Raw genomic sequence first — 26942 nt, 5'->3', positions numbered from 1 at the left:
CATATTAATATTTTACAAGGTACAGTAAGACACTAAGAAAGTACGCTGAGAATATCAGTAGTCCAGGCACAATTATTTCTACAGTGTCGTATTGGGCAGCTGCACAAAGCTCAGTCCTGTTGCTCTCAGATACAGTTCTAATAGAAAGTATGATTTGCAAGCTGCTTGGGCTTGTTTTTAGATAACAAATAATGGCAGTTTTTACTAAATAACCTATTGGAGATGTTTCACAATTAAGCTGTGGTGGGACTTCCAGTTTTGATTCCTTTTCATCGACTCCATCCCATCCTTGTATCTGTGAGCTCTTACTTGCAAGATAAAAACAATGATTTTCTGTAAACTGAAGTCAGAGCTATACCCAAAACACCAAGTTAGGTATGCCCTCCAAAATACATGCTACATTTTCTTTATGAAGTGTTTAAGAAATGAAAGAGCTACAGCAATATTGAACTTTATAAACAGTTACTTTTCCCCAGTTAGAAAAAAACTGTTGGTATTTCTTTAGTGACAAATTACCAAGAGTTGCTCATTAAGATTTATGTTGTGTGATGGAGAGGAGAAAGTCAAGATCAGCAGAAAGAGCATTAAATATTTAATGAAACTGAAATGTTCCAAATTGAAGAGAAATGAACACTGCAGTTTCAGTCAGACAACCTGCCTTAACTCTCTCACATTTTAGTTTGTGCTTTTGCTGGTAAATCAGAAAAAGCAAAGGGAATCCGAAAAAAAACATGAAAGAAGATATCTTGTGTAATTCAAAACCGGACATGTTTCAGCTATCCCTCTTTAACAAAGGGAAATGTTTTCTTGTTGGTGCGTTTTCTTACACCACCAAAGCAAGAAAAATCCAAAGGTAATTGTACACAGGGATGGAACTGAAGCAGAGCAAAGAGAGCAGCACAGCAGAGGAACAATGCAGCTCGGCCACAGAAATATACTGAAGCAAGTACACCATGACTTCTTGAATAGATGCAGTTGAGGCAGCTCTTCCATTTCACTGAGGACAATCCATATATAGAATATTTCCTCTGCACTTTTAAGGTAACCTGTTTCTTTATACTGTACAGCAGATTGGATTACTTGTGAGCTCCTTTCTTATCAACAAGCTACATTCAAAATCACACAATACCCCCCGATATGTGCAGGTTCTATGAGGGAAAAAAAATATATTGCAAAACACTTCTTCATACAATTCTTCACTTTCTATTTTTTCTGTTTTTCTCATTAGTATTTCATTGAAACCAGATACAGAAATACGACCGTGGGCCATGTGCTGTAACAGTTACTCCACACCACAGCAGGAGTTTAATTTGCAAGGCAAACTGAGGGCAAAAGGTAACATTTTTGTATTTAAGTTTGATATCAAGTATTTTCATATCATTCCATATATTTAAATACGTATTTAAATGGTGCATTGTACTGTTTGAGTTTCATTGGTAATGCAGACTAAATCAAGCATTTCTTCTCACAAACCTATTGTTCTAAGCCAAGCCATTCCACATTCTTGCCTACAGAACATCTTGCATATATAACACATTTTATATAAAACAAAACACATGGAAGGGTGTAATAAATTAACCAAAAGAACAAAAAACTTGGTTAGAACTGAGGGCTCAGAACACAAATCATGGTCTTGTGCACAGAAAATAAATGAACCCTGTCAAACATCTTTATAAAAAGTTATTCTGAGTTGGGACTTCCCTTTACACAGATCATATTCCTAATGAAGCCTGCAAAAACTGCTGAATAGTGTATCAAAGGATTGTATTCCTTTCAGTTGTTTCTTTATTAAAACTGTAGGCTCCTATATAGTTCAGAACAATGTGCTTCTCCTAGATTACATTTGGCTACCCTTTGATAATCCATGTTTCAGAACGTATTATTGTCTTTGTATAAATGCTGTTATAGCTTTATTTCATTGAGCCTAGCAAACTATACTATTCTGTCCTGCTCTCAAGGGTTTATAGTAATTAAGGCATCACATAGGATCAATTAACTGTGTACCAGTTCAGAGGATGGTTTATTCTAATTAGGATATCATTTTAAATAAACTGGTATATTCTTGTACTTTTACAGAATAATATTGTGCACCTCTGTGTACAAATGAGTGCATGTACTTCAATATCTTCTCCTGCCTGATCTCTATACCTGCAGGAGATTAAAAAAAAAAAAAAAAAAAACTTCAGTATGAGCAGTGGTACTGACTAGAATTACTTCAGCTCTTCAATTAAAGAACATTAGAACTGGCAGCCTATTTTGATCTTTTCATTCTACAGTTACTTCAAATTAAGTTAGAAGACTTGAAATCAAAGTTTTACAAAGGTTATTGAGGAAACATGATCTAAACATACATTTCTCATTTTAATTAGGATATGGTCGATACAAAAACAAATATCAAATGAAGGGTTGGACATGCAGGTTATTACATTTTTTCGGATGTACAAAGTCCTGCCATATTAAAATGAACATCCTCAAACATAGTGGAATAGTCCAGTTTCCCAGCAACACTTCTAAACCAATGATATAAATATCACACACTGCTGAGATACCGAATACAGCTGTCTGAATTTGCTCCATTATCTGAGGCACTGTATAAAGGTTGTGACTATACCAGGGCTCTGTATTTTTACCAAGGTTACCATAGCCATGTGTTTTAATTCACTTTAACGTAAAACGTACATTCTCTATGATCCCTCTTTTGCAGTCACATTGTACTTATTCTGTACTGGAAAATACCAAAGGAAACAAACAAAGGTGCTTAGAGAGTCAAGTGGCACAGACCTAGCATTCCTCTTCGTTTAAAAATGAAGTGCATTTCTATGGCTGACACTGTTTTTTAGCATTCACTTTAAAACACTGCTTAGAGACAATAGTGGGCATAAAGTAGAACATAATTACAAAACCACTTTAAGTAATGTCTGCATTAAGGTGGACATCACACATTTAATTGAGTTATTTATAGGAATTTAAACATCCTTACTGTTAAACTGCATAAGGAAATATGCATGTCTTGATTGTTTTGGAACTGGATTGTAGTGCTGAACAGCATTTTCAGAGAATTTAACCAAAGGATTAAGAAACAGAGAAATCAGTGTGTTCTGTTTCAAATCTGGAAAGAGTGTTAAAGGATTATCTCACATAAATCATTGTCATTATGAATCAACAACCCTAAAGGTCCAAGATATGGAAGCAATGCTGTCTGTCTCTGATGTTTTCTTCATCTATTCTACGTATTGCACTGATAAAAAAAAATATATTTTATGATGTGAACTTATGATATATTATTACTGGGATTTATTTAGTTTAAACTTTGGTCTCTTGTTCACTTTGTGGATCATTGACCAGAATCCTACAGGTGTGCTCTGGTGGATCCCTGTGGGTATATTCTCAGTTCCCATAGACAGACACAATGTATAGGTGATGCATGGGTTTAGGTCTGCAATGTATTTAGTGTAAAACTTGCCACTATCCAAGGAGCGTGTATTTCATGCTGTGCTACAATTCATAAACTTATATATTATTATTATTATTATTTTATTGTTGGTGTTTTTGTGGATGTTAATAATAATAACTCCTCTGTGTTCTTAAGGTTGATTATTCCTCTTCTTGTAAACACATGCCTAGTGCTACAACTCAATATTACACACACACACACATCCACGGTTAATGTAACAACAATAATAAAAATCATAATCATAGTCACTTGCATGTGTGATGGTTTTACATTTTATCCGCAAAAGCAAACATGAACATGTCAGCTTTCAGATTGAATGCGCTTAATAAAACAGATCTGCAGGTGGGAGAAATATTATCTATCCAGCTTTGCTCCCACCCACCCCGGGATTTAATATAGCTGCCTTTGAGAAGGACCTATTTAATACAGGCTAGTATTTTATATTACATAGCCACATGCACTTTGTTGAGCTCTTTGGTTCTAACTAATATTAGATACCCGTAATGCGCAGACGCATGGGTCCTCCTCCTTTTCTATCCCCGTTAGCTATAAACGACGGAAACTAAAAAAAAAACACGTTTATAGAAACAATAAAACTGTTTAAAACACTTACTATTTCTAGGTCCGTGCTGTCCTTAAACTGTAAATAGTGTCATGAATGGTGTGCCTTGGCGAGACTCCCTGTTTCAGCCAGCCAACAAAAACGATTGCATTTCCTCACCCAAAGTAATAAACGATTTAGCTCCCTGCACGTATCCACCTCAAGGACTCTCCTGAAACAAAAGAGCCTTTTTCCTGAAATCAGCTGAGCAACTTCATCCCCGAAAGGAGAGAGCACTTACCTCCCGGCTGATGTAGCTCCATAGGAATCCAAGCCCGGAGTGTGATATGGTATGTATGTGATAGCTGTGCCCTAGCCTCCCTTCCCACTGCTGCCTTTGCGTGCCGTGATCTAAAAAGAGCCCCTGCATTTAGATCCGAGTCTCAGCCTGGCTCATATCAGCTGCACACACCGGAACTGGGCTCTTACAGTCATAAATATACCACAGGAAGTGTGCAATAACTCATCTACACTTACACACTTGGGCACATGTGGACTTAGAGCATAAACGTCTGCTGCAAAGTTTGGGATCTCCTATTAGGGTGCAATGAATGGAAACGTGTTCAGAGTAACATAGGCATCCATTATCAGAAAGGAATGGTTTAAAAGCTTGTGATGGCAAGTGCCTTTCATATTATTTCATAGACAGATATTCAGTGAAATCAACTCACACATTCTCAAAACTCAGCTAAGATGTAATCTATGTAATCAAAGTGCATAATGATTGACCTAATGGTACTGTAAGACATAACCAGTTCAGCAGGTTAACATCTGTGTGGGTAATTTTATATATTTTAACAATTCCAACATACTGAAATCTTTATATAAGTAAAATAAGTATGCATTATAATATAATATGTTTCCAGCTCCACACAGGCATATGTATGCTTTACCAGCTGCCATTGATGCTGGTGGGGACAGTCTGTTCACTCTGTTTGCAGGTGCTAGCAAGTTTTATTGGTATGGCAATAAAAAAAAGCCATTAATGGCTCAGATCACTCACACATCTGAATTCATATCAAATCAGAATTCGAAAGTCCTGACGTTATTGTTTCATGCTTACGCTATATTATCACATCATATGCATGTATGGTATTAATGATACATATTTTGATTTATTCTTATCAGTTTCCAATACTAGAGTGGACACAGCATTTAGGGGGGTCATCTCAGAAGCTCATAAAATCTGTATGCTTGCATTTTCTTGTATATTCAGCAACTGTACATATTTACAGTATGTACTATTATGTAACTTGCATGTATAATACAGTCCCCAAGAGGAATAACAAATAGCTATGGGTGAGATGTTGTTTTAAGGTTTGCTTAGGGAGAAAAGGAACATCTTTATCAATTCTACCGCCCTGCGATAGTATCATTCATGAGTGAGCATCGCGAGCACTGCTCTGTTTCAACTCGATAATACCTGGGCACACAACAGAGACACCGAACAGTTCTAACATCAGCATGAAATCAGCTGAAAATGGGAATTAATGCAATCCCATTCATGATTTAACAAAGGAAAGATAGTTTAACAAATCATAAAAAGGAAGGTATAAAGTAATGTGTTATATTATGTAGTACAGATTCAAATATGTTCACTTCTTTGAACGGTTTCCAGATTTTCAAAGCACTTTAACCATGGTTTGATATCTGTGTAAATATTGAAGGCTTTAGTACAACAGTACAATTATGGTACAAGGAGTCCAAGAAAACTGACAAACTAGATAAGAAAACTAAGAACTGATCACTGTTACTTAGTCTTAAAACAAATACAAAAACATGTGCCTGTTGGATAATCTATGCAACATATGAAGTATGTTGTGTGATAAAGGACACCATATTACAATTAAACCAATTTATAACAAAAACATGAAACATTATGTATAGAGATGGTTACAATTTTAGAGACCAGTAAATCCTAACAGTATTAGCTTTTACAAAACTGTATTACTAATACCTACTTGAAAAGAAAAGTACAGTTCCTTACAGCATGCATTTACAGCCCTTTTTATAGTAGTTACTCACATAAACCTATTATGACTTTTCAAAGAGTGCACATTCCTTTATCAGTCACAGAAAAAGTCAGAAAATGTTATAAACCTGTAATGAGTGCCTACAGTCAGACTTGGAGATAAGTATATGAAGGATTTAAATTCAGCCCAAACAGGGGAAATGGTAAAAATAGAAGGTGCATAAGCACACAATAAAAACATTGCAAATGTAATTCTACTCTTCAACAAATTACAGTAACTCCAGGAAGAAAATATAACAGGAATTGTCAGATTTAAACAAAATTACTAGTGAAAAGACAAGAACAGGATTTCAAATTGATGGACTGGCCTCTTTTAATGTCCCTTTTTAAATGTTATAAGATGACCTTAAACTGGAACTAATCTCTGACTAAGACAAACTTTTCGAGGCTGTATTTGTTTTCTTTAAATGGCATTAGCCTAAGCATACAATTACATACAAAATACTAATTACACAATCAGAAATATACAGAGTGGTGCCTCTTAAAGAAAATAAGAACCATCACTAACTGTAAATTATTTATTATGGTCATCTCTGGGCAACTGTCCATGTATACAGTCTAAAGCTTTTGCTCTTTTTTCTTTTTGGTTTGCATAACAAAGTTGATGGGTAACTAATCGATGTTTGTATTTACTCAAACATTCCCATTAAACTCCACCGTTGTTTAAATACTTGACTCTCTACCTTTATGTGATACAGCGTGATAGAACTACATTATCCCATTTTAAAAGTACAGATGGTGATAAGCAACAGAACTGCCTAAGGGAGAGCACTTCTGAAAGAGAATATGGTATTTCACACATCTGTGTCACTTTTGTGCTAACCACAGGGGCAACCTGATATTAACACGAGGATTTCAGATAGATTTGTACTTTTCTGGTCACAGTTTACATATATACAAAACAATAATTGCCTGCCAAGTGTTTTGAGATGTTGCAAGGAGCTGAACTTTCACCCAAAGGTGAAAATGTTCTTCTACTTTCAAAGATGTACATAATAAAGGGGCTCAAATAAATATTTGGCCATCTGGTAAAAGTTTAGAAGCTTTCATCAAATACTGTAAAATAGTCTGAGTTGGGAGCAACTGTGGAATTGGGTGTTTGCTAATAAATAAATAATAATAATGACAAACATCCTGATTTAATTCATATTGATGGGATAATGATTCATCAGAAAAGAAACATATCTAAAAATAAAAAGACATGGTTTGAACAGCCTTTATTTCTATTTAAATCAATTTACTACACACCAAATATTCTGCTGAACTACTGTATTTTCTATGGCTAGTACAAGTATATTTGGCAATGTTTCTCTGCAATAACAGGAATCCTATTCCATATTTCTGTCACATGCTTCGCTTAATCTTTATTTCCTTATAATGGCTTTTGCCTTGAGCCTGATTTTCAAACCTTCCTATTTCTACACAACTGAGTCTCATATTTTCCACTGCAGGAACCTTAGAAGTAAGCAACAATCCACACGATTGCTCCTTATCACATGGGGATATTTTCTGCTCCAATAGTTCTCAATACAGCCATTGATTCATAATGTAATCGTTAAAATTCATCTGGTCAAAACCTCTATATATTTAATGTTGATGATGGTCCATGCAGCATAATGTTTTACAATATGGTCATAAGAAATAAATCTTGTGTCATCAGTGAATTACATTTTATGGCAGTAGGTTATGGGCTTACTTAAACGGTCTTTGACAAACTCAGGGCATGTTTTAGTACATCTTAAACACTTATCCACTGTGCTAATTATCACCCATGTGTCTTTCTGATCTCCTGTTTCCGTGGTCTTTCCGGTTCCCACTGTTAGCGGTTTCATTTAATCCGTTACCTTTACACAAGATTTAGATTCTTACCAAAAAGACACAATCAGTTGTGTATCAACATCAATGCATAACCATACAAATCTAATTAAGTAAAGGAGATAAAAAGAGGAAGTAACATCTGCTTGAAAAGGCAGGCAGTCTGGAAAGAAAGAAAACCAGACATATTCGCTCACAATATGAACTTCTTAGCGGTCTAGTGTTGTTCTCCCCCACCAGAGACAGATGTTTAAAAGTTAAATTCAAACACAAGATCAACATGCTGTGAAGCTGTTGTGTTCAACAATACCACAGAACTGGATAGACAAACATGTGTCTGTTGAAATGCTTCTAGCTATACAGAAGTTGTAAGTGACCAATACTTGATTCTAAAAATTTGAAATATGTATCTGAGAAATAGAATCATTTTTAAATTTTCCCTAAAGCACATATCATCCTAACATATGATGTTCCTATTAGGGCTAAACTGAATAACACTAGTCTTGAGCAAGCGTGACATTTTATCACTGAAACCCCTTAATGGCCGAACAGCTTAGAGGGTTCATAAAAACAATGAGGGCAAAACACAAACTTTTCACATTATGATACACTAAATTAAAAAAACTGGGGATCTAAATTATTTTTTTGGAGTCCTACAAAACTGTGCAAAAAAGTATTAATATTGAAGCAATTTATTATAAACTGCACAGGTTATAAAAGGCAAACTGTTTCTCAAGCAAATTACTTTCCTTTCCATACAAAGAGAAGAACAGAACGAACAAAAGGCACAGATACCGAGTTCCCTTTACTTAAAGCTTTGACTTCAACATGCCCATCATCTTTTCCATTTTAATAGCCAGGCTCATGTCACCCTTAATCTTCAGCTTTCCTGACATAAATGCCATGGTTGGTTTTAGTTTACCTGTGGGAGAGAAGGACAATGAAAGTAAGATAAAGTAAAAGGCAAAACGCAAACAAACAACCTACAACAAAATAACAGCCTCGTATCATGAATCAGATCAGATTTGTACCCGTGCCAACAGAGGAGTGCTGTTGTTTGGCTCCAAACCCAGGTTAAAATACTCATTTATTTCATATTCATTTTGATGGTAGTCATCTCTATTTCTATACAGACCTCCTGCTTAGATTGTTTTAATTACTACACTGGTGCTCCTGGTGTAAATCTGAAGTGCCTTCAGCTTTTTTTCAGAATGCTGCAGCTGAAGAGTTTAGCCAAGTACCACAGAGACTCTGGAAAGTTCAGCCACTATTATTAAGTTCGATTTGCTACTGTGAGAGCCCTTTAATGGTCTGAGGCCAGTCTTGGTCCAACAACTGCTGTTGCCCTTTAATCCTAGTAATTTCCTGAAATCTCAAAACACCTATCGCTTGCTTATTAGAAGTTTTACTGCCAGTCTATGGGCCATGAGAAATACCAGATTTTTAAAGTAATGTGTGCTCAAGTTTATTTTATTTCTAACTGAACAAACTGGGTGACATAAGACTTGTGGTTTGTTTTTGGAGTAAATTGATCTGGACAGCATCAAGAGCACTGTAAATAGCTTAAAGGGCATATAGACAGACTAGTTAAACCTGAATGCTGGAAACCAGGATGACAAATCTATTTAGTTACTTTGTGCAGTCTGGAATGGACAATAGCTCAATTTCAGCCTCATGATATTTGATTTAACACAATGAAAGAAACAACCTTGACAGTACACAAAGTGGGAGAAAAATCAGATGCTGCGAGTCTGTTTCAGCAATTGACGTTTCATAGCAATTGATAATTACACCCCCATCCTTTCAGGATGAAACAACGATAGTGCTTTGACCAGGAGTACAGGCAGTTGACCCACAGAAATATTATCAGTTGCGGAATCTCATTTTCATCAAGCACTATGTTGCAACTAATTTGTATTACTGAAATGCACACAGTACAGTCCTTGAAGCAAGGCTAACATGAAGAGTTGTTTCATAAGAAATGGGAACCTTATTTTATACTGATGCCTGTGTTCTAATGCAGTTAATTAGCTCAGTGTTGAACAGCATAATGAATATAAATTAACACTAATAGACTTAGGAAGGATTCCAATTTGCATTCAATTGCCGTTTACTGTTCGTTTTTTAAATTCCTAAAATAAAAATAAAAACTCTGAATTTACAGCTGTTGTATTGATTATATTCAGCCCTCCTATGAGAATATTACCCAGTGGTAAAATTAATCTAGGGGAAAAAAAAAAAAAAACGAATCTTCCTTTTCTAATATTCATTGTAAACTCATACTGTACAATCTTAACTCATTTGTATGAAATGGCTTTGTCTGTGTACATCTGTCCTATGAAATAATGTATTTTAAGACTGCAGCCTTCATTTGGGGAACTCACAGGAGTCAGAATACATTGCATCAAAGTTATAAAACCCCTCACACAGACTAGAGTTTACAGCACAGAGGGCTACCAAAATACACACAACTGAAATTGTGAAATATTTTCTTATTTTAGATCATTGCATTGCACTTCTTGAAATGTATATTTAGGGCTCCCTCTATATTTAAACCATTAACAACTTGACATTTACTGTGAAATATAGTCTGCACTGAATTCGTTTTTTGTACTATAAATATAATATCAATGCATCAAAAGATGACTGCATTTCACCTGTTCTGCAATCTTGGCTAGTGGTGTGAAGCAGTGTGCCCCCAACCTCTTTTACTACCGAAGAAATGAATTGAATTGAATTGACAGTGCAATTTGTGATCAAACACAGGTACCTACGCAATGGCAACAAGATATCAAGTCAACAACTACAAGACGTAGGACTATTATAATGCATACATCTCTTACAATATTATACCTCTGTGTACTGAGTATATATGGGCATTGTACATTGTTTCCATTTTAAATATCTGCAGAACACCGAACCGAAATTAGGTTAATGAAAGAGGCACAAATCCCTCCCAGAACAGTCGACAAAGAACATACTGCCAATATATACAAGAGATCTGTACAATTTTAGTAATGCAACCGTTTCTCCGCTTAATCACTTTCATCACATATACAACATTTAAGTATAAAAGCAGTTGCATTATAGTATAAAAAGACAATCTAGATCTGTTTAAAGAATTACATTCAAGTCAATAAGAAGATTTTACAGAAGCCTTGGTTTTCTGTGACTCAAGTTCAAACCAAGGCAGGGCGATCTCTCATTTGCTGATGGTGCCACTTGTAAACAGCTGTCCTTAGTTACCTGCGAACATTTTGACAAAGTCCTCACTGTCCATGCTCATCACCACGTCAGCTTTAACTGGTGGCTCCCCACTCCCTGCGCTGCCAGAGTCATTCTTCAGGTCGATGTACCAGGTACCTGCGTGTTCTCCTGCAAAAACAAAGCCAAACAAAATGGAAAACATCCTGCTAATAATTACTATGACATTATTCTCATAGATGTGGCTAATAATAATAATAATAATACACTGAAGCACTTATTCTAGTCCAATTTTAGTGTCAGGAGAGTGGAAAATTCCACCCAAGTTATGTTCAAAGGGAGATGTAAAACAAGCATTAGATTGCACGCTGCAAACAAAAGCTGCTCAGTTTCCAGAACTATGTCATGCCTTGCGGGGTCGAGACTACCTCAGGGGATAGTCTACAGTCCGGATCTAAATTAGATCGTATCAGGTAGTGCAGGTAACAAGAAGTGGGGATGGCGTAATACTGGTCTAATTTTGGTGCGTGTCCTCCACTGTCCCCAAGTGCTCTGCTATGTTTGGCACATGGGTAGTGCAAATACTGTACGACAGGGAAGCATCCAATTGAGATTCATTGGAAATTTGTGGGTGGAGCCTATGCAAAACCAACATATATTGCGATCCTTTGCTGCATTCTTGCGGTTTCTTGTGGTTTTGAAGACCAAGTAAATGAGAAGCATGAGATCTGCACCCATGGACTCCATAATTTCCTGTTTGTAAACATACATGCATAGTGGGTTACTGTATGATGAAGCAATGTGCTTTGAGGAACTGTATCTGAACTAGAAGATCGATTATGTAGTGTAGACAGGGCCCGAGAGCGTATGACAGAATGAAGAACTCACCAGAGAGGTCAAACTTATACACCCCTTGTGTGGACTTCACAACATCAGGGGTGAGAACACCCTGTATGAGGTTAAATGTCTCCACTATGGGTCCTTTTCCCGCTGCTTCTGTCTGAGTGGGAGGTGCATCTGTAAAGGCAGAAATATTGTGAGATATTGTACAGTGTAATCCTGCGTTTAACAAGCTTTCTCTGCAATCAGATTAGGCTGTTAATTAAAGCATTCCTGAAATTCAAAGCACTTTTGTTTACATTCAGACAATTGCTGTACTAGGGAGGGCCCAAAGAGCCCCACTTCCAAAGGGCAAGGACTCCGTACATCAACACTAGGCAGCTATGACTATCTCTCCGATTCCTGTCCTGCACTTTCCAGTCTGGTCTGCATAAAAGTGCCTGTACTTCGTAACTGCTCTAGTACTGTTCTTGAGATTGCTTATTGAACATCTTCTGTGCAGCTGCTCATATTAAAATCCTTTTGATTGACTATGCATCTATCTGGATTATTTTGGACTCTTCAGTTGGCGTCATGAACGGGACTTTGGTACCAGTACAGCACAAGACAAAGGGTGAGTTTTGGATTTTTCAATACCACCCTGTTAATTAGTGTTCAGTACAGGTATCAACAGCCACAAGGGGTGCCGTCCCACTATAAAGAATACAATAAGTCTTGACAATTTGTATTGTCAAGTAAAAGTTCCCAGGTTCTGTTCACCCTGGAACAGAGACTATGTGGAGACTTAATTCAGGTCTTCAAGATCATGAAACCAGATCCAACAAGAGGAGCTTTTCCAGATCAGCAGGGACACACGCACCCGGGGACACAAATGGAAATTGGGCTTCAAGGCATTCAAGATGAAAAACAGGAGACACTTCTTCACACAGAGAGTTGTCACAATCTGGGACAAACTCCCCATCAATGTGGTAGAACCTGAAAGTTTGGGAACATTTAAAATCAGACTGGATAGGATCCTTGGATCATTATTATTGAACACCCAATGAGCACGATGGGTCGAATGGCCTCCTCTTGTTTGTAAACTTTCTTATGTTATATTTCTAACATTTCTTTGTGATCCCACACGGCACTTGAGATTATATCTTCCGACATAATTTGCGAAATGATCCACTGTTTGGCAAGTGTTTGTCATGTTCTGACCATTAAGAATAGTTTAAAACCACAATTAACCGTCTGGTTTCTTCAACTTTCAGGAAGAAAATTCAGTAGCAAAAATCAGCCTTTAAACTTGAAAGAAATAATGATTTGACATTTATCATGATAATTATCGATATCAACTGATATGATTTTTTTTTTTTTTTTTTTTTTTAAATCGTGATAACATTTTTGGCCATATCGCCCAGCCCTATGGTGAACACATCTCATGCTTTATGGAAGAGGAGCATTTCTACCTTCTGCCACCTTCACTGCCTCAAGCACAGTGGATGTGATCAGGACCAACAACACTTCAGGGAACACCAATCACCATAGAAGTGCTTTACAATTAATGTAGTAACTGTGTAATGTCTTTATAATCTTTGCTTTGAATGTTTCATATTTTATGTATCAGACGCTGTACAAACGATTGGCGAGTGTTCTAAACCGATACCATAATATTGCAGCCCATGCAGACTATCAGGAGCCACAAGCAAGACTTATTGGTATGGGAGGGGATATGCAGAATGGATAGCATGTACTTCAGCTTTGGGACTGTGAGTTGGCAGAAAGACAAACATTAGATGCACTCATACTACAGTATACTGCAATATACACAATAGCAAACACCATTTATCTATAATCTATAATCCGTTTACTGCAGACAGGCCTGTTGAGACCCACTGCCGATTTGCTGCCATGAATCGCCCTCATGACAAGAGGGAAGGGTATATGGTAACTTTCAGGCACCCAGTGCTTTGTCCCCTGTCACATTGCCAGACTCCTGGATGAATTCATCATGGGGATCTACAAGTTCCCCGACACAGACTACCATCATAACTCCATCTCCGAGACCAACAAGTGTCTTAGAAGGCATGGTATTGTTAGTACAGAACACTCTGAACACAAGAAAGAATAGGAATGAACACTAACTGTAAGAGGGCTAGAATAATGGTGAATGCTGCTAAGGTCACTGTGAGTATTACTAGGAAATAGTGGCGACTAGGACCAACTGGTTTGTCTGGGGTATAGCAGTCGCTTTAGCATTTAACACTGAATCATATTCATGTGTTTCTATTTTAGGACAAGCATTAGAGAACTACACTTCATGGTCATATATACATACACATATTCATTTATGTATTCTGTAGCTGCCTGCTCCCGGTTCCCTGCAGAAGGGGTGACTACTCGACTACTCGACTCGTCCAGACCCTGGTTCTCTCCTGCCTGGACTACTGCAACTCCCTCTTGGCTGGCCTGCCTGCAACTCCTACCCGCCTGCTCCAGCTCATCCAGAACTCTGCGGCTAGTGTGGTGTTCTCTCTCAAGATTTGCACATACTACTCTAATGCTCCACTCCCTCCAATGGCTCCCGATCTCAGCTCTCATCCACTTCCAAGACATTGACCCTCACCTACTGTTGTCTTGACCAGACTGCACCAAGCTACCTTCAGACCCTAATCTCTCCATAGATCCCATCCAGACCGCTCCAGTCTTCCTGTGCCAGAAGTTTAACATGACCCCTAAATGGTGGAACGACCTTCCCGACAGCAGACTCACTGACCACCTGCCAGTTTTTACTCAAGGCACATCTTACTGTACCTTTAATTTGGTAGTTTATTCCCCTGGGTGGTTCAGCTCTAAATTTTGCACTTTATACAACATTTTCATCATACTGCTTGCTTTTGCATTGCTAGTACTCATGTTGTTTATTTGTGATTTCCCCTATTCCCCCTTCCCCTTAGCTCTTAAGTGTGACTTCACATCTTATATGCACTTGTTAGCTTTTAAAATCTAGGAAGTAGGACTTGTATTTTATATTAACTGTATATTTTACACATGCACTCTGTAATTTTATACTGTATTATTTCACTTTTATATTGCTCTAATATTCGCTCATGATACCCAGTCAACCTGGGTATAGGCATATGACAATAAATAAATAAGTAGGTATTTCACATCAGCTAAGTGTATATTTTCAGCTTGCCGGTTACAGTTTATCTATTTTGTTACTAAAGCAAAGCATGTTCTTACTCTAAATTTATACTAAGTAAAGAGAAACATTGTCTAAGAAAGAACAAATTAGTTGATATTCGTTCTTAAACAGAAACAGCTGTCTCAAATGCATTTTGGTTTTATAGAAACAATACAACCTATAAAATGTCAACTTGCAAATGTAATATATATATATATATATATATATATATATATATATATATATATATATATATATATATATATATACATACACACACACACACACAAAATACATTATAGTGGGCCTTTATTTAAACCTGATGCTAGCAGACAGACCTATTCAGATTTCCTCAATTCCAGTCTGGTGGCCATGACTGTTTTAAAGGTTTTAAAAAGGCCTAGAAAGAGATTCCCATTTCATATCAAATTTAACTCCATTAAGAATAATACATACTTACTTATCTACCAAAACTCAATCTTAAAAATAAAAGTCATACTTTGAAAGGACTGGTCTTGCTATTGGATCCTCCCAGAACATTTATTTGTATTATTAATCTGTATTTCTGTTATACAACGTATTCATCCTAATAGATGTGCATGCCCTAATAGAAGCACACTCCCCTATTTCAGATTTCCCCCCCATCCCCGTGATATCCAATCTTGTTTAAATTTTTCTTTGCGATTTTAGATTTTTTGGGTGCATGACCCAAGGTTATTGTTGCTCATGTAATGTGAACAGATTCAAGTAATGAATAAACTCAATGTATTTGAGAAAATAAGTTTTACTTAAACTTGTATTTAAAGTAAGAACATGAAATAAACAAGTATACTTAATCACTGACTATGTCACCCACTGTATCAAGACTATCCATGCATGAACTACATATAATCAGCACATAAAATGGAACAGAAAAAAGGCACTAACACCAATGTATTTAACATAAAATAGCATCTGTTCCCAGGCTGTTTTGTAAATGTGATATCCTCGTACGCAACAAAAACTCAAACTGGTTGACATTGATAGATTTTCAGGTATAATACGTCTTTTCGTGATCAGTAAAACTCGGAAGGTTTCTGAGAATGGCAAAATATTGTCATAATTTTCAAACAACTAAATATACATAAATGTGCCAAAATCATGAAAAATGTGAACTTTGGGATTTCGTACTTAATAGACACGAATGCAAAGGGTCTTGTCTTCGAGCATTGTGCATCTATTAGGATGAATACGGTATCCTAAATGTATCACAACTAGTTGGGAGAGTAAAGTCTATGTAAAATGATCACTGATGTACATTTAAGTTGCTACATGAGTGACCGTTTTGGAGCTCATTCTCCTCAAAATTGAAACTTGTCTGGTTTTAATTAAGTATCGATCGGAATTCAAAAAGGTAATGGGAAAATCTCAGAACATCAATAGGAAAACTTTAAATGTGTGGAAGACCTAGAACTCACCATGATCCTTCAATTGCTTGATCAGGGACTCAGGCTCTTCATCCAAGAAAAAATCAGGAAGTAGAGGATGTCCTGTGGAGATGAGCAGAGCACAGTCAGGTGTAATTTCAAGTGATCACACTGCAGGGTTTGTACTGGATTTGTTTAAATACAAACAGGTATTCTGGTAATTAGTTGTACTAACTTTCACTGCTTGGCGAGTGTGTATCATGCCTATCAATGTTATAATTAGGTGAAGTCTGGATTAGAATCCGATGGGAACACAAAGGGCTTATTCTTGTGTGGGTATATACCGAAAAGTCATTTTACCACCGTATTCAAGAAAGTCACAGCAGAATTATGAAAAAAAAAAAAAAAAAAAAAAAGTGTAATTAAAATTAATATAATTACCGTGAACCATTCCAAGCAAAGATAGCTTCATATAAAAATACATGATCCGTAATGTATGTCTGAATCTCTGATAGATAAGGCTAATCACATTTAATAATAAATCATACCTGGAGCCACCGCATAAATGTCAAAATCCTTGATCCCCTCTTGCTTGAGCAGATCCTCATCAATGACAAAGTTCCCAGTGTAGGTCTTGGGCTTGGTGAGCATAGAGTAGGCCGCGTCAGCTATGATTTCAGGCTTTCGGCACTTGTTGCCTACATCAGAACCTCCCAACATTTCCATTGCTGCAGTCTGTATGGCTGGAAAGGAAACAAGCAATGGACTCCTAGTTAAACATCAAATATGAGCAAAACAGTACCTGAAAGTACTCCCATACCCTCTATAGAGGGGTAGGTGGTATGGGGGTACTGTCAGGTACTATTTTGTTCATATTTGACATACTGTCTTGGAAAGACCATCAATCTCAGAAATGCCTCTTCATAACTTTTTAATGCATGAAAAATTGATTTTATGTTAATCCTGTTACTACAAATCTAAATCAATTTTGCAGATGGGAGTGACAATTTTAAAATAGAAATACTATAAACAAAACTGTTATCACAGAAAATGGCACTTTCCTGTCATTCATTAGCTTGTATCAATTACTTCTGGAGTCAACGTGATATGCTCAGTTTTGCTTTAATCAATTGATTTGGCAGTCCCAGGCTAGCTCTGATAACACCACATACATAAAATGATGCATTCATCAGAAATTACAACCCAGAAGGACAGCCAGCAATCAGACGGTCATGTTTTTTTTTTTTGGCCATTGTCTCTTCTTATCTCGGCAAAATACGAATTTTGGTCTGTCAACAGATTTTTACAAGTCAGGGACAATCTACAGTATGTAAAAAATTCCAAAATAGGCTGTGCGTAATGAGATTCTGTTGACATTCAAACAAAACATTGGTACATTGGATACCTCAGTTGGAATATATGTAGGAAAGAAGAAAGTGCCATCTGTATGACAAGGTAATCTCTGTCTATAAACCATACATGACCTCCCCCTTGGAGCATTTTGCCCTGGGGCCGATGAAAATAAAGAGGGACAATATGAATTATCTTTCTGTAGCAGGTGCAATAATAATAATAATAATAATAATAATAAAGAGACTGAAGAACAGGTCTCTCTCCTTATAGGAAGGCCGTATACAAAGATGAAAGTAAAATCTCTTGAATCTCATTGGTAAAAACTGACTGATTCTAAGAGGGAGAAATGTGTTCATTCATTTTGGATTGGCTTCATTGGTACGTACAAATTGGAGAATTTCCCCATGCTCAAATCACACACCTTGTTTATTGTTTGGCTAGGCATTTCTCTGGTGCAATTGTGACAACATTGCTTAAAAATAATTATATACCCGTTTTTGGCCAGAGAGCATTAACTGCAATAGATCCTCTGAACTCCTCAGCCATTCCCAGGACACACATGGACATCCCATATTTTGCCATTGTGTAAGCTGAAGGGGGAAAGAAAACAAAGAAAGTGATTAAATACAAAACATTTGACTACAGCCAAAAAGATGTATGCATAGTTGTTTCTTATTCTAATTAAACCATTATACAAGAAAAATCGACACATCTAAATCAATGTAATGTCTGTGTTAGAGGTCTATTCAAAGTTCTATATTTACTGTCTTCTAGAAGATGCACTAGGCCCAACCCCAGTTCCTCCAGAAACTGTTAACTGTTCCTGTTAACAGTTTTGTCAGAGGCTTGTTATAGGATGTGCATTATTGCCTTTGCTAGCATTCATCTACCAGTCTTTAAAAAAAAAATAAAAAAAATTCAAAGATGTATGCCAAGACATTTCTGTTTCATTCACTACAAGGTAATACGGGTGATACAGCACTTACTAACCTGTGTGGTTCTTAAACCAAATAGGGTTGAGATTCAGAGGAGGGCTGAGATTTAGGATGTGGGGGTTTTTACTCTTTCGAAGGTGAGGGATGCAGAGCTTAGACCTACAAACACAAATGTTGCACAATTTGCATCAACTTTTGTTGACCTATATTTCATTCATCAAAAAGTGGCCCTAGTTGTCTTTTCTCATTCCTATAGGAGTTTCACATTACAGCTGGTAGACAGAAAGACTTTTGTTTCAAAGTGAGTATTGAATCAGGTGACAAAACATTTGCTCTTCATATTACAATATTGCTACTGGACTGCCTGCCTTCTGCCTTTAACTAAACAAAAAACAATATATGATTGGGTCTCAGAATAAGCTCCTGTAGATAATCATGATTATACGTGTATTTGAAAAGGCTACAATAGACACAGATAATCATGGTCTTGACATAAACCATGTTCGGAATATAAATGACATGATCTGTCTAGGTTAGGTGGGCAAACACCCGACTGTTAACGTCAATGTGACTGAAGTGCCTGCTCGATATTATAGTCCTCAAACCCTCTCACCATCTCCAAGACCTCTCAGATTATCTTCAGCCACAGCTGTCCACACTATTGCCACATCTAACTAATGGGAGTTTACCTTTAAACTTGATTATCTTAAATGGTAGCATTGCAGGGGGGCCTGGTGGGAAAGCCAACGCATTTCCATTACGACACTGTAATCGAATCCAAATGGGAAATCAAAATCACACTCGGGGAGTGGTAGCTGAGCTGTGAAACCATTAAAACTCTGCAATCTCCCTGCTTTCTACTGCTATTCTGATCAAGCAGCAGCAAGAAACCCCCTCTACTCATTATTCCTTCACATGTGCAATAGCTAACTCATTCATGTATTTTTTATAAGTTAGAAAGTGACTGCTTCTCTGCTGAGGGTTGGTCTCGGATTGCATTCACAGGTAGCCCTTGAAAGCTGAATACAGCTGATTGCAAAGCACTAGAATTGTCTGAATTCAAAATAAAAAGATAGAGGAAGCACGCAGACAATGGTTTTATGCCACGGCTTAAACAAATACAAGTTTGCAACCCATTGGTGAATTAGGTTAGAAGAGAACATTGTGGGCGATGGTAAGGGTTAGGGCTAAGGGTAAGGTTAAAACTAGGGCTAGATCAAGGATAAATGGTAAGGAGTGGGAGAGGGTAAGGGGAATGGCCTTTACCTGTTCAGTATTGTGTACTTATTTGTGTTGAGAGGAAGAAAAAAATAATAATAATAATTATATATATATATATATATTTTATTTTTTTATTTTTTTTGAATGTATGCTAGCCTTAACCTTAACACATTTAAGTTTCATTATAATTGATACCAGGATAGATATAAACATTATATTATTTATTAAGATGGAGAGATATAATGCTGCCAACATAGAACCTGTTCTCTAATAAAAGCTCTGATCAGAGATAGAATTAACATTAGCAAAGTTAGCATTGCCATCTGCTTGCACAAATGGGTAACTGCAATGTAACAATGCAAAGTAACCACACTAACAAGCTTAGATGTTATATATTCAATGCAAAAACAGAGAATGAACGGAGATTAACCATTAGCGGTCAGCTACTGGTTTAATGGAAAAACAATTTAAATATCTTCTCTACACAGAGCTTTGAAAGATACATCTCTACCAAGCTTACACTTATTAAGGTTTGGATAACTTAGACATAGCTGATGTGAAACTGCAGTCTACTTTACCCACTTTCTGAAATGAAGTTCATAATTACATCCTGCTTATTACAAGGGGGGAAAAGGCCTGCAGATAGTATTAGCACGCTGACATGAATGTTCCAAGACTCTGCAATTAAATATTTACATAACAGGCTTTCAAATCTAATTTCCTAAATAGGTTTTTCAGATTTTCCTTGCCTTGACTTCATTAATAGGAGAGAGTGTACTTTTTAAGAGTTAAAACCACTGAAATGCAAGAGCTAGTTGTGTTTTACAAAGAGCAAGACATTTCACTCACGTCAGATAAGTTCCCCTTAGGTTGATACCAATCATAAGGTCCACTTTCTTCATGGAGGTCTCCAGAGTTCCAGTTAAATTGATGGCACTGGCATTATTTACCAAAATGTCAATTCCTGGGTATTAATAAAAAATAAAAAAAAGGATTTAACAATAATGAAATATTTCTGCTTTATGCTTATGTTCTTCTAGTGAAAACTGCCCCTTGTAATTTATGCTGTTTTGTATACCAAGTAAGAGATCTTTTTGTACATGTAAGCCAAAATCCTGAAGCAAGAGATCATGGTTCTGTTGTGATCAGCATCTTGAGTAATATGATCCTATTCCTCTAGATTTTAAGGTAACCTGATGTGTGCATTAAGAATCCAGAAAAACATTCAACTCTACCTTCAGTCTCAACTTGGATTGACAACAAAACAAATGGTTTATATGTAAATTAACAGCAAGGAGATCAAGAACTGAAAATAAGAAATTCTTTGCCTGAAAGAATTATGGGCATATAGAACAGAATGGAAAGTCATATTGTGAATGCTGAACAACTTGAGGATTTCAAGGAACAGCATGATCAACTTCTTAGCTTCATTAACTATGAAGAATCAGAACATAATGGTCATTCTCTGATTCATAACCTTTATGTTCTTGCATATAAAGAGTGAAAAACATTTTGTTCTTTACAACTTCTATTGACCTACTGATCAAATCTATTCTATTGATGTTTTTACTTTAATAATCAGAATTGCATTTCAATATGCATCAAGCATTAAGCATATAAGCAGGAAAATAAAAAGCTGAAATCCAGTAAGTGCTGTGCTTGTAAATGCTAAATTAAACCTCACATTCTACATAATATTCCCAATCCACTTCCACATTATACATCATACTTTAGAAATATGGAAAATAATGAGCCAAAATTCTGTTCAATAAGCTTGATCTTTTGGAGCCAAGATGACTTCAAATCAAAGCCCACAAACTACTTCCCTGCATGCGATGTTCTGACATTTTAAAATTTGGAAAGCACTATAAATACTGCACTAGGCTGTGGAACCACCAAAAGATCCATCACATTCAGACTGTTGCCATCTTCCACAAATCCAATTCACTGCTTACAGACATAAATTAATATCATATTACTTTATTTTCATTCCACGTTTTACATAGAGTCAGAAGTCTTTGGAGGAGACAAACACACACCAAGTTGCAGAGTACATTTGCAAAGTGTATGTAGCTGCTGTAATTATAATTACAGTATTTACATAACACATACCCAGAAGTTCGAAGCTTACCTCCAAATTTCTGCACAGCTTGTTCCACTGCATCACCAATCTGCTTCTCATCCCTCACATCCACAACACAAGGCAAGGCTTTCCCCCCAGCAGCCTCAACTGCAACACACATTAGATTAGACATTCAATTTCAATACAGGACTGTTACAATAAAGAAAAAGATCTAAGACCAAGGAAACAGCTGCAGACAGAAGAGAAAATGCTGAGGGCCAGTAAGCTCTCCTTATTTTTTTACAGGTTTCCATTGTCAGTAAAGGATGACTGCTATTTTTAAGCAAAAATGTGTTTCTAAGGAGTGGGTTTTTGTTCTTTCTGGATACGTGCTTTCAAACATTCAGAGGTAACAGTATTAACTACCACAGTTAGAGCTTGTTAAGTTTTATCTATCTTATTGATTTGCATAAACTTAAAGGCATAAAAGAATATCAAAAATATAAGACTTTTCACACTCAAAAAAATTATATCACAATTCCTGTTTTGTTGTCTAGTTTACTGGGATCAATATGCTCCATTAGCTGAAGAGGTGCCATAGGTTTACAGAGGACAGCACCGAGCAGTGTGGTTTACCTCTGAGCTCTAAAACTGCTGTAAAATGTTAGGTTGCAAATGCAACCCTGGAAATCTAGAAAGACAATTCTACCCAAAAGAGGAGGGGTCTATGTTGTTACCATAGGATCTGTGAAACAGAAGTTATATACTAAAGCTGCCTATAGGCCACTGTGCTATGTTACTCATGCAGCCCTTACCTGCTTAATACAGGGTTTACAGTGATTCACTCTTCTTTGTCGAAACCCAAAATCTCACACGTGCCCTTGCTGCCTTTGTGTAGCATCCTCTCTCTCAGGTAACCAGGGCTGCATTTGCAACCTAACATTATCTTTCGAGTTGAGGATACAACCCAAAGGGGGAGGGGTTACCGTATACCCAAGCTGCTGTGAAGGACACAAGCAGCTGACTGGTAAGGAAGTCTGCCCCAAGGCCATAGCTTGCTAAGGGGAAGCCTCATTTCAACCAATAATGACAGATGATAATGCAAAAGGTGGCCAGGGACTCAAGAGGAACCCACACACCACTATAAAAGACCAAGAGCAGAGGCCAACAGGCCCAGCTTCACTGGAAGGGAAAAACAACACTGAACAGAGGACAGGGCAACAGATCCTGCACACCACCTGTCAGACTGCCAGCCGGGCATCACTTCCGCTCTACTGTGTTGAACTCAAGCCATGGGCAAGCTCTACTGGGAAATAAATGAGAGGGGACAGAAAACATAAATTGCCACCAATCCCAAAAATAGCAGCAGGAGCAGGGCAGGGCCAAGTTCTAGTGGGATGGATAGCATTCCAAAGAAAAACAAATAATAAATAAATGAGCAGAAGAGAGGCAAGAACCAACAAGGACCAGCATACAACCCATAATAAGGCCAGGAACAGTGCCAACTCCACACAGGAGTGAGGACAGAGGGTCATGCTCAACTGCCAGGGAAACAGCAATGCTGAGGGGGTACTTCATGGATGGCATGCTTGAAGAGCAGGCGGAGATCTCTATGCTAAGTGCCACATGATGTAGGGGTCCTTCACTTGTGTCGATGTCACACTCATGAAAGCGGGGAGAAGGGTTTGCAATTATAGAGAGTAGCCTACAGTTATAATGTAGAGCACCCAGGAGTGTGGGAATGCCAACTGGGGAGTTGCTGAAGGGTGTACAGGTGGATCATAGACTGCTAGGGGCTTTCAGGGCTGTGACGCAGGCTGCGGAGTCAAATGCCTGGTGGGAGATTCACTGCCTGGAGTCAGAGGAGCTCGATCAACTGGTCAATCCTGTCATTCAGGCCATCCACTGCCTCATTGCAGGCAAGGTTGTGGGCGTTAGGGCCTCTAGATAACTTACATTCACAGATCCCATGGTAGTGACTTTGGCTCCTCCCCCTTTGGGTAGTATCTTCAAACTCAAAAGATAACCAGTTTTCTATAAAAATACATAACTCTCTATTGCGTAAGAGATTACAGCATATGAGCCAGTCAGTGGATGGCAGTAGTACTGTCTTTTTGCCAACCAGACTAAAGGTTAACTGTCCCATCTTGTGACTTGCACACACAAATTACATAACTATAAAGCGCATGGAATCACAAACACAGAAATGAATAGATTCTTTCTTCTTTCAGATCACTTTGATAAAGGGTCTCATTGTAAGAAATTACAAAAAATAAATCTTACTTTCTTCTGCAGCAGTGTAGATTGTCCCTGGCAGTTTGGGATGAGCTTGCGCCGTTTTGGCAGCAATCACCACGTTGGCACCATCCCTGGCAGCTTTTAAGGCAATGGCTTTTCCAATTCCACGGCTTGCACCTGTGATGAACAGAGTGCAGCCAGCCAGTTTTCTGGAATTAAATAATATATACAATTACAAGTCTTCCCCAAAGGCCTCATGGCAGTGTGATTGTCAAGTCAATGGTTCAGCTTTATTTAAGGTATATCTATAATAAAAGCATTATGCAGTTTTCTAAAAGCAGAGTTTTAGCCCTGAAGTGTAGGAAATCACAACATGTCTATCAAACTGATAAAAAGGTACTACAGTGTCTTTCAATTATTTCCTTTGGGGGGGGGGGGGGGGGTGAACAACCTTGCAGTATAATCTGCCAAGTTGTACTTGTGTTTACTCTATGGTGAGCATTATTGTGAAATAAAATCAAATGCAGACCAATAGCTAATGCAAATTGACAAAGGGGGATAGATGGGATATCATCCCTGTTTGTGATGCCATCTTAAAGTGAACGAATGCACTCACTTAAATTATTGGTTTATATGGATGCACGTGTTAGTAGGAGTGTATTAGTATGTGTGATGATTCTGTTCCTTTCTATCATTTTAGTAGCTTTTAAAAATGTAAAAGTATAACTCATCACAATCACAGCTACTGTAAATACCCAAAGCTCTTCTGTATTTCTGGATGTTTCATGTGATGAAGGTTATAAAGGTTAAGTTACTAAAATGATAAATTGGGACAGAAAAATCAGATACTTATACATTCCTACTAAAATATGAGTACATACAAACCAATAATGTTAGGGACTGTGCTAGTTCCCCTTAAAGTGGAAATCTGTGTAGCCATACATTACCACCCTTCCCACAACATTTTGGCCTATGCAAAACAAAGGGGGGGGGGGGGGAAGCCATGTTGCTTAAAGAGCCAAAATCAGTGACCTGCTAAATGAACTGGAAATGCAAATGCTCTAGTGCGTTATGTTTTACCTAACACCAAGTTCACACAACAAAACTGTCCAATTACTTTTAGGGGAAATGTATAATAAAAACTCTTAATATGGGAGGAAGTTATTCCGCTCATTTTGATTGATTGGCTGGTATTTACATGCATTATTATTATGACTGACATTATACGTTTCCTTGGTTAAAATATAAGTGTCTGACCTTCAAAACCATTCAAGGATTTTGTAAAAGTGCATATACGGCCATTTCAGATCCATTCATTTTTACATGACCTTTAACCCAGTTTCCAGAGCTGACGCTTGCTACATAAATAACAATTCGATTTCAAAACGTATTCGGTGATTTACATCCTGCTACAGCTGGGGTAGTTAGTAAAGCATTTCATTCATTCGTTAATTTGAGTGATAGAGAAAGGTACAGACCACGAACAATAGTGAAATCATTGAAAACTATGGAAATCTCACATTTGTCAAAATTCTGGTTTCAGATAGTGGTGTTAAGATGCAGCAAATGACTCACCCCGTATTCGGCAACATGGTATTACTGTATTATGGTCTGTTGCAAGGATCTCAGATGAGTATGTTTTCTTTGCCGATTGTGCAGCAGGACAACAGTTGACAACTCCGGGGTCCGACAACTGTGCATGTCACTGCAATTGCCCTTTACTCTAGTTTAGCTGTTGACAGAAAGCACAATGGTTCCGGATAGAGGTCATGTAAGCATTACCATTCAAATAATAACTAAATTCGAATAAGATATCAATGCAAGATACTAAATTGTATAATCTTACACGAACATGATCTGTATTAGAAATGTTTCTAGTATTGTAGTACTAGAATAAATCTAGTCTTTCAACTTTTGCAAACCTAGTTCCGGATGCAAACGCCTATTTGCTGTTGAAAACGTCAGTCATGTACGTCACGTCCGGTAAAATAAGCGGAGGGAAGCGGAAGGCGAGTGTAACTCAGTTGCTGATGATGTCTTCAACTAAAATGTGTGAAAACCTGGTGTGACTTTGTGTGTCAGGGATTTAGAACTGCTGTATGGGAAATTGCAAACGACGTCGTTGAAATCTGAAAGGCAGTAGCAGTAACCTACTTGTTCACAAAAAGGTGTCACAAATGTTTGTACAGAACTTTAATTGTATGAATCGTACCCAAATATAACCTGCAAGATAGTGTATAAGACATTTGTCTGATAGTTCTTATATATATATAGTTTATCCATTCAGAATTGCACTGTGTTTACATTCCAGGAATATAAAGTGTGCACACAATGTTACTGTACCACCACCACAGAACATCAACAATTCATTATCAGTATTAGTATTGTTACAGTCCCTAATTCACAGACATTATTGAGCCATAGTGGTCTTGGTAGGGGTAGATCCAGCAGACTGACAACACAAGTTCAATTTTTTCTCATTGGTCTTTTGCAGGTCTTTGAGGTTTGCCTGCAACAGTTAAGGGATTTTCTCATGTGGAGTGGAACATGAACCTGAAACAAGCCATTTATAAACACATTCATGGAGAACACAATGCTAATGTTTTCTATTT

The 26942-nt window shown here is 37.3% G+C and overlaps 2 protein-coding genes across 2 annotated transcripts in view; both read right to left on the bottom strand.

Moving 5' to 3' along the window:
- The window catches only part of kiaa1958 (KIAA1958 ortholog), a 40761-nt gene extending 32336 nt beyond the window's left edge, over nt 1–8425 (bottom strand). The window contains exon 1 of the mRNA XM_066711037.1: nt 4297–8425. The gene's annotated coding sequence lies outside the window, so the exon portion shown is untranslated. The remainder of the gene's footprint in view (nt 1–4296) is intronic.
- Nucleotides 8426–8578: 153 nt separating this feature from the next.
- On the bottom strand, nt 8579–26261 carry hsdl2 (hydroxysteroid dehydrogenase like 2). Its single transcript, XM_066711036.1, has 11 exons — nt 25906–26261; nt 24376–24539; nt 22162–22260; nt 20880–20994; nt 18865–18968; nt 18366–18464; nt 17070–17264; nt 16573–16644; nt 11995–12123; nt 11149–11277; nt 8579–8824 (listed from the first exon to the last, which is right to left on the bottom strand). The coding sequence occupies exons 1-11, from the start codon at nt 25920–25922 to the stop codon at nt 8712–8714; spliced, it is 1236 nt and encodes a 411-aa protein (XP_066567133.1). The 5' UTR covers nt 25923–26261; the 3' UTR covers nt 8579–8711.
- Nucleotides 26262–26942: the final 681 nt, after the last annotated feature.

The sequence above is a fragment of the Amia ocellicauda genome, chromosome 8, assembly GCF_036373705.1.
Source record: "Amia ocellicauda isolate fAmiCal2 chromosome 8, fAmiCal2.hap1, whole genome shotgun sequence".
In the NCBI taxonomy this organism is placed as follows: Eukaryota; Metazoa; Chordata; class Actinopteri; order Amiiformes; family Amiidae; genus Amia; species Amia ocellicauda.
This window is presented reverse-complemented; position numbering and strand designations above follow the sequence as displayed.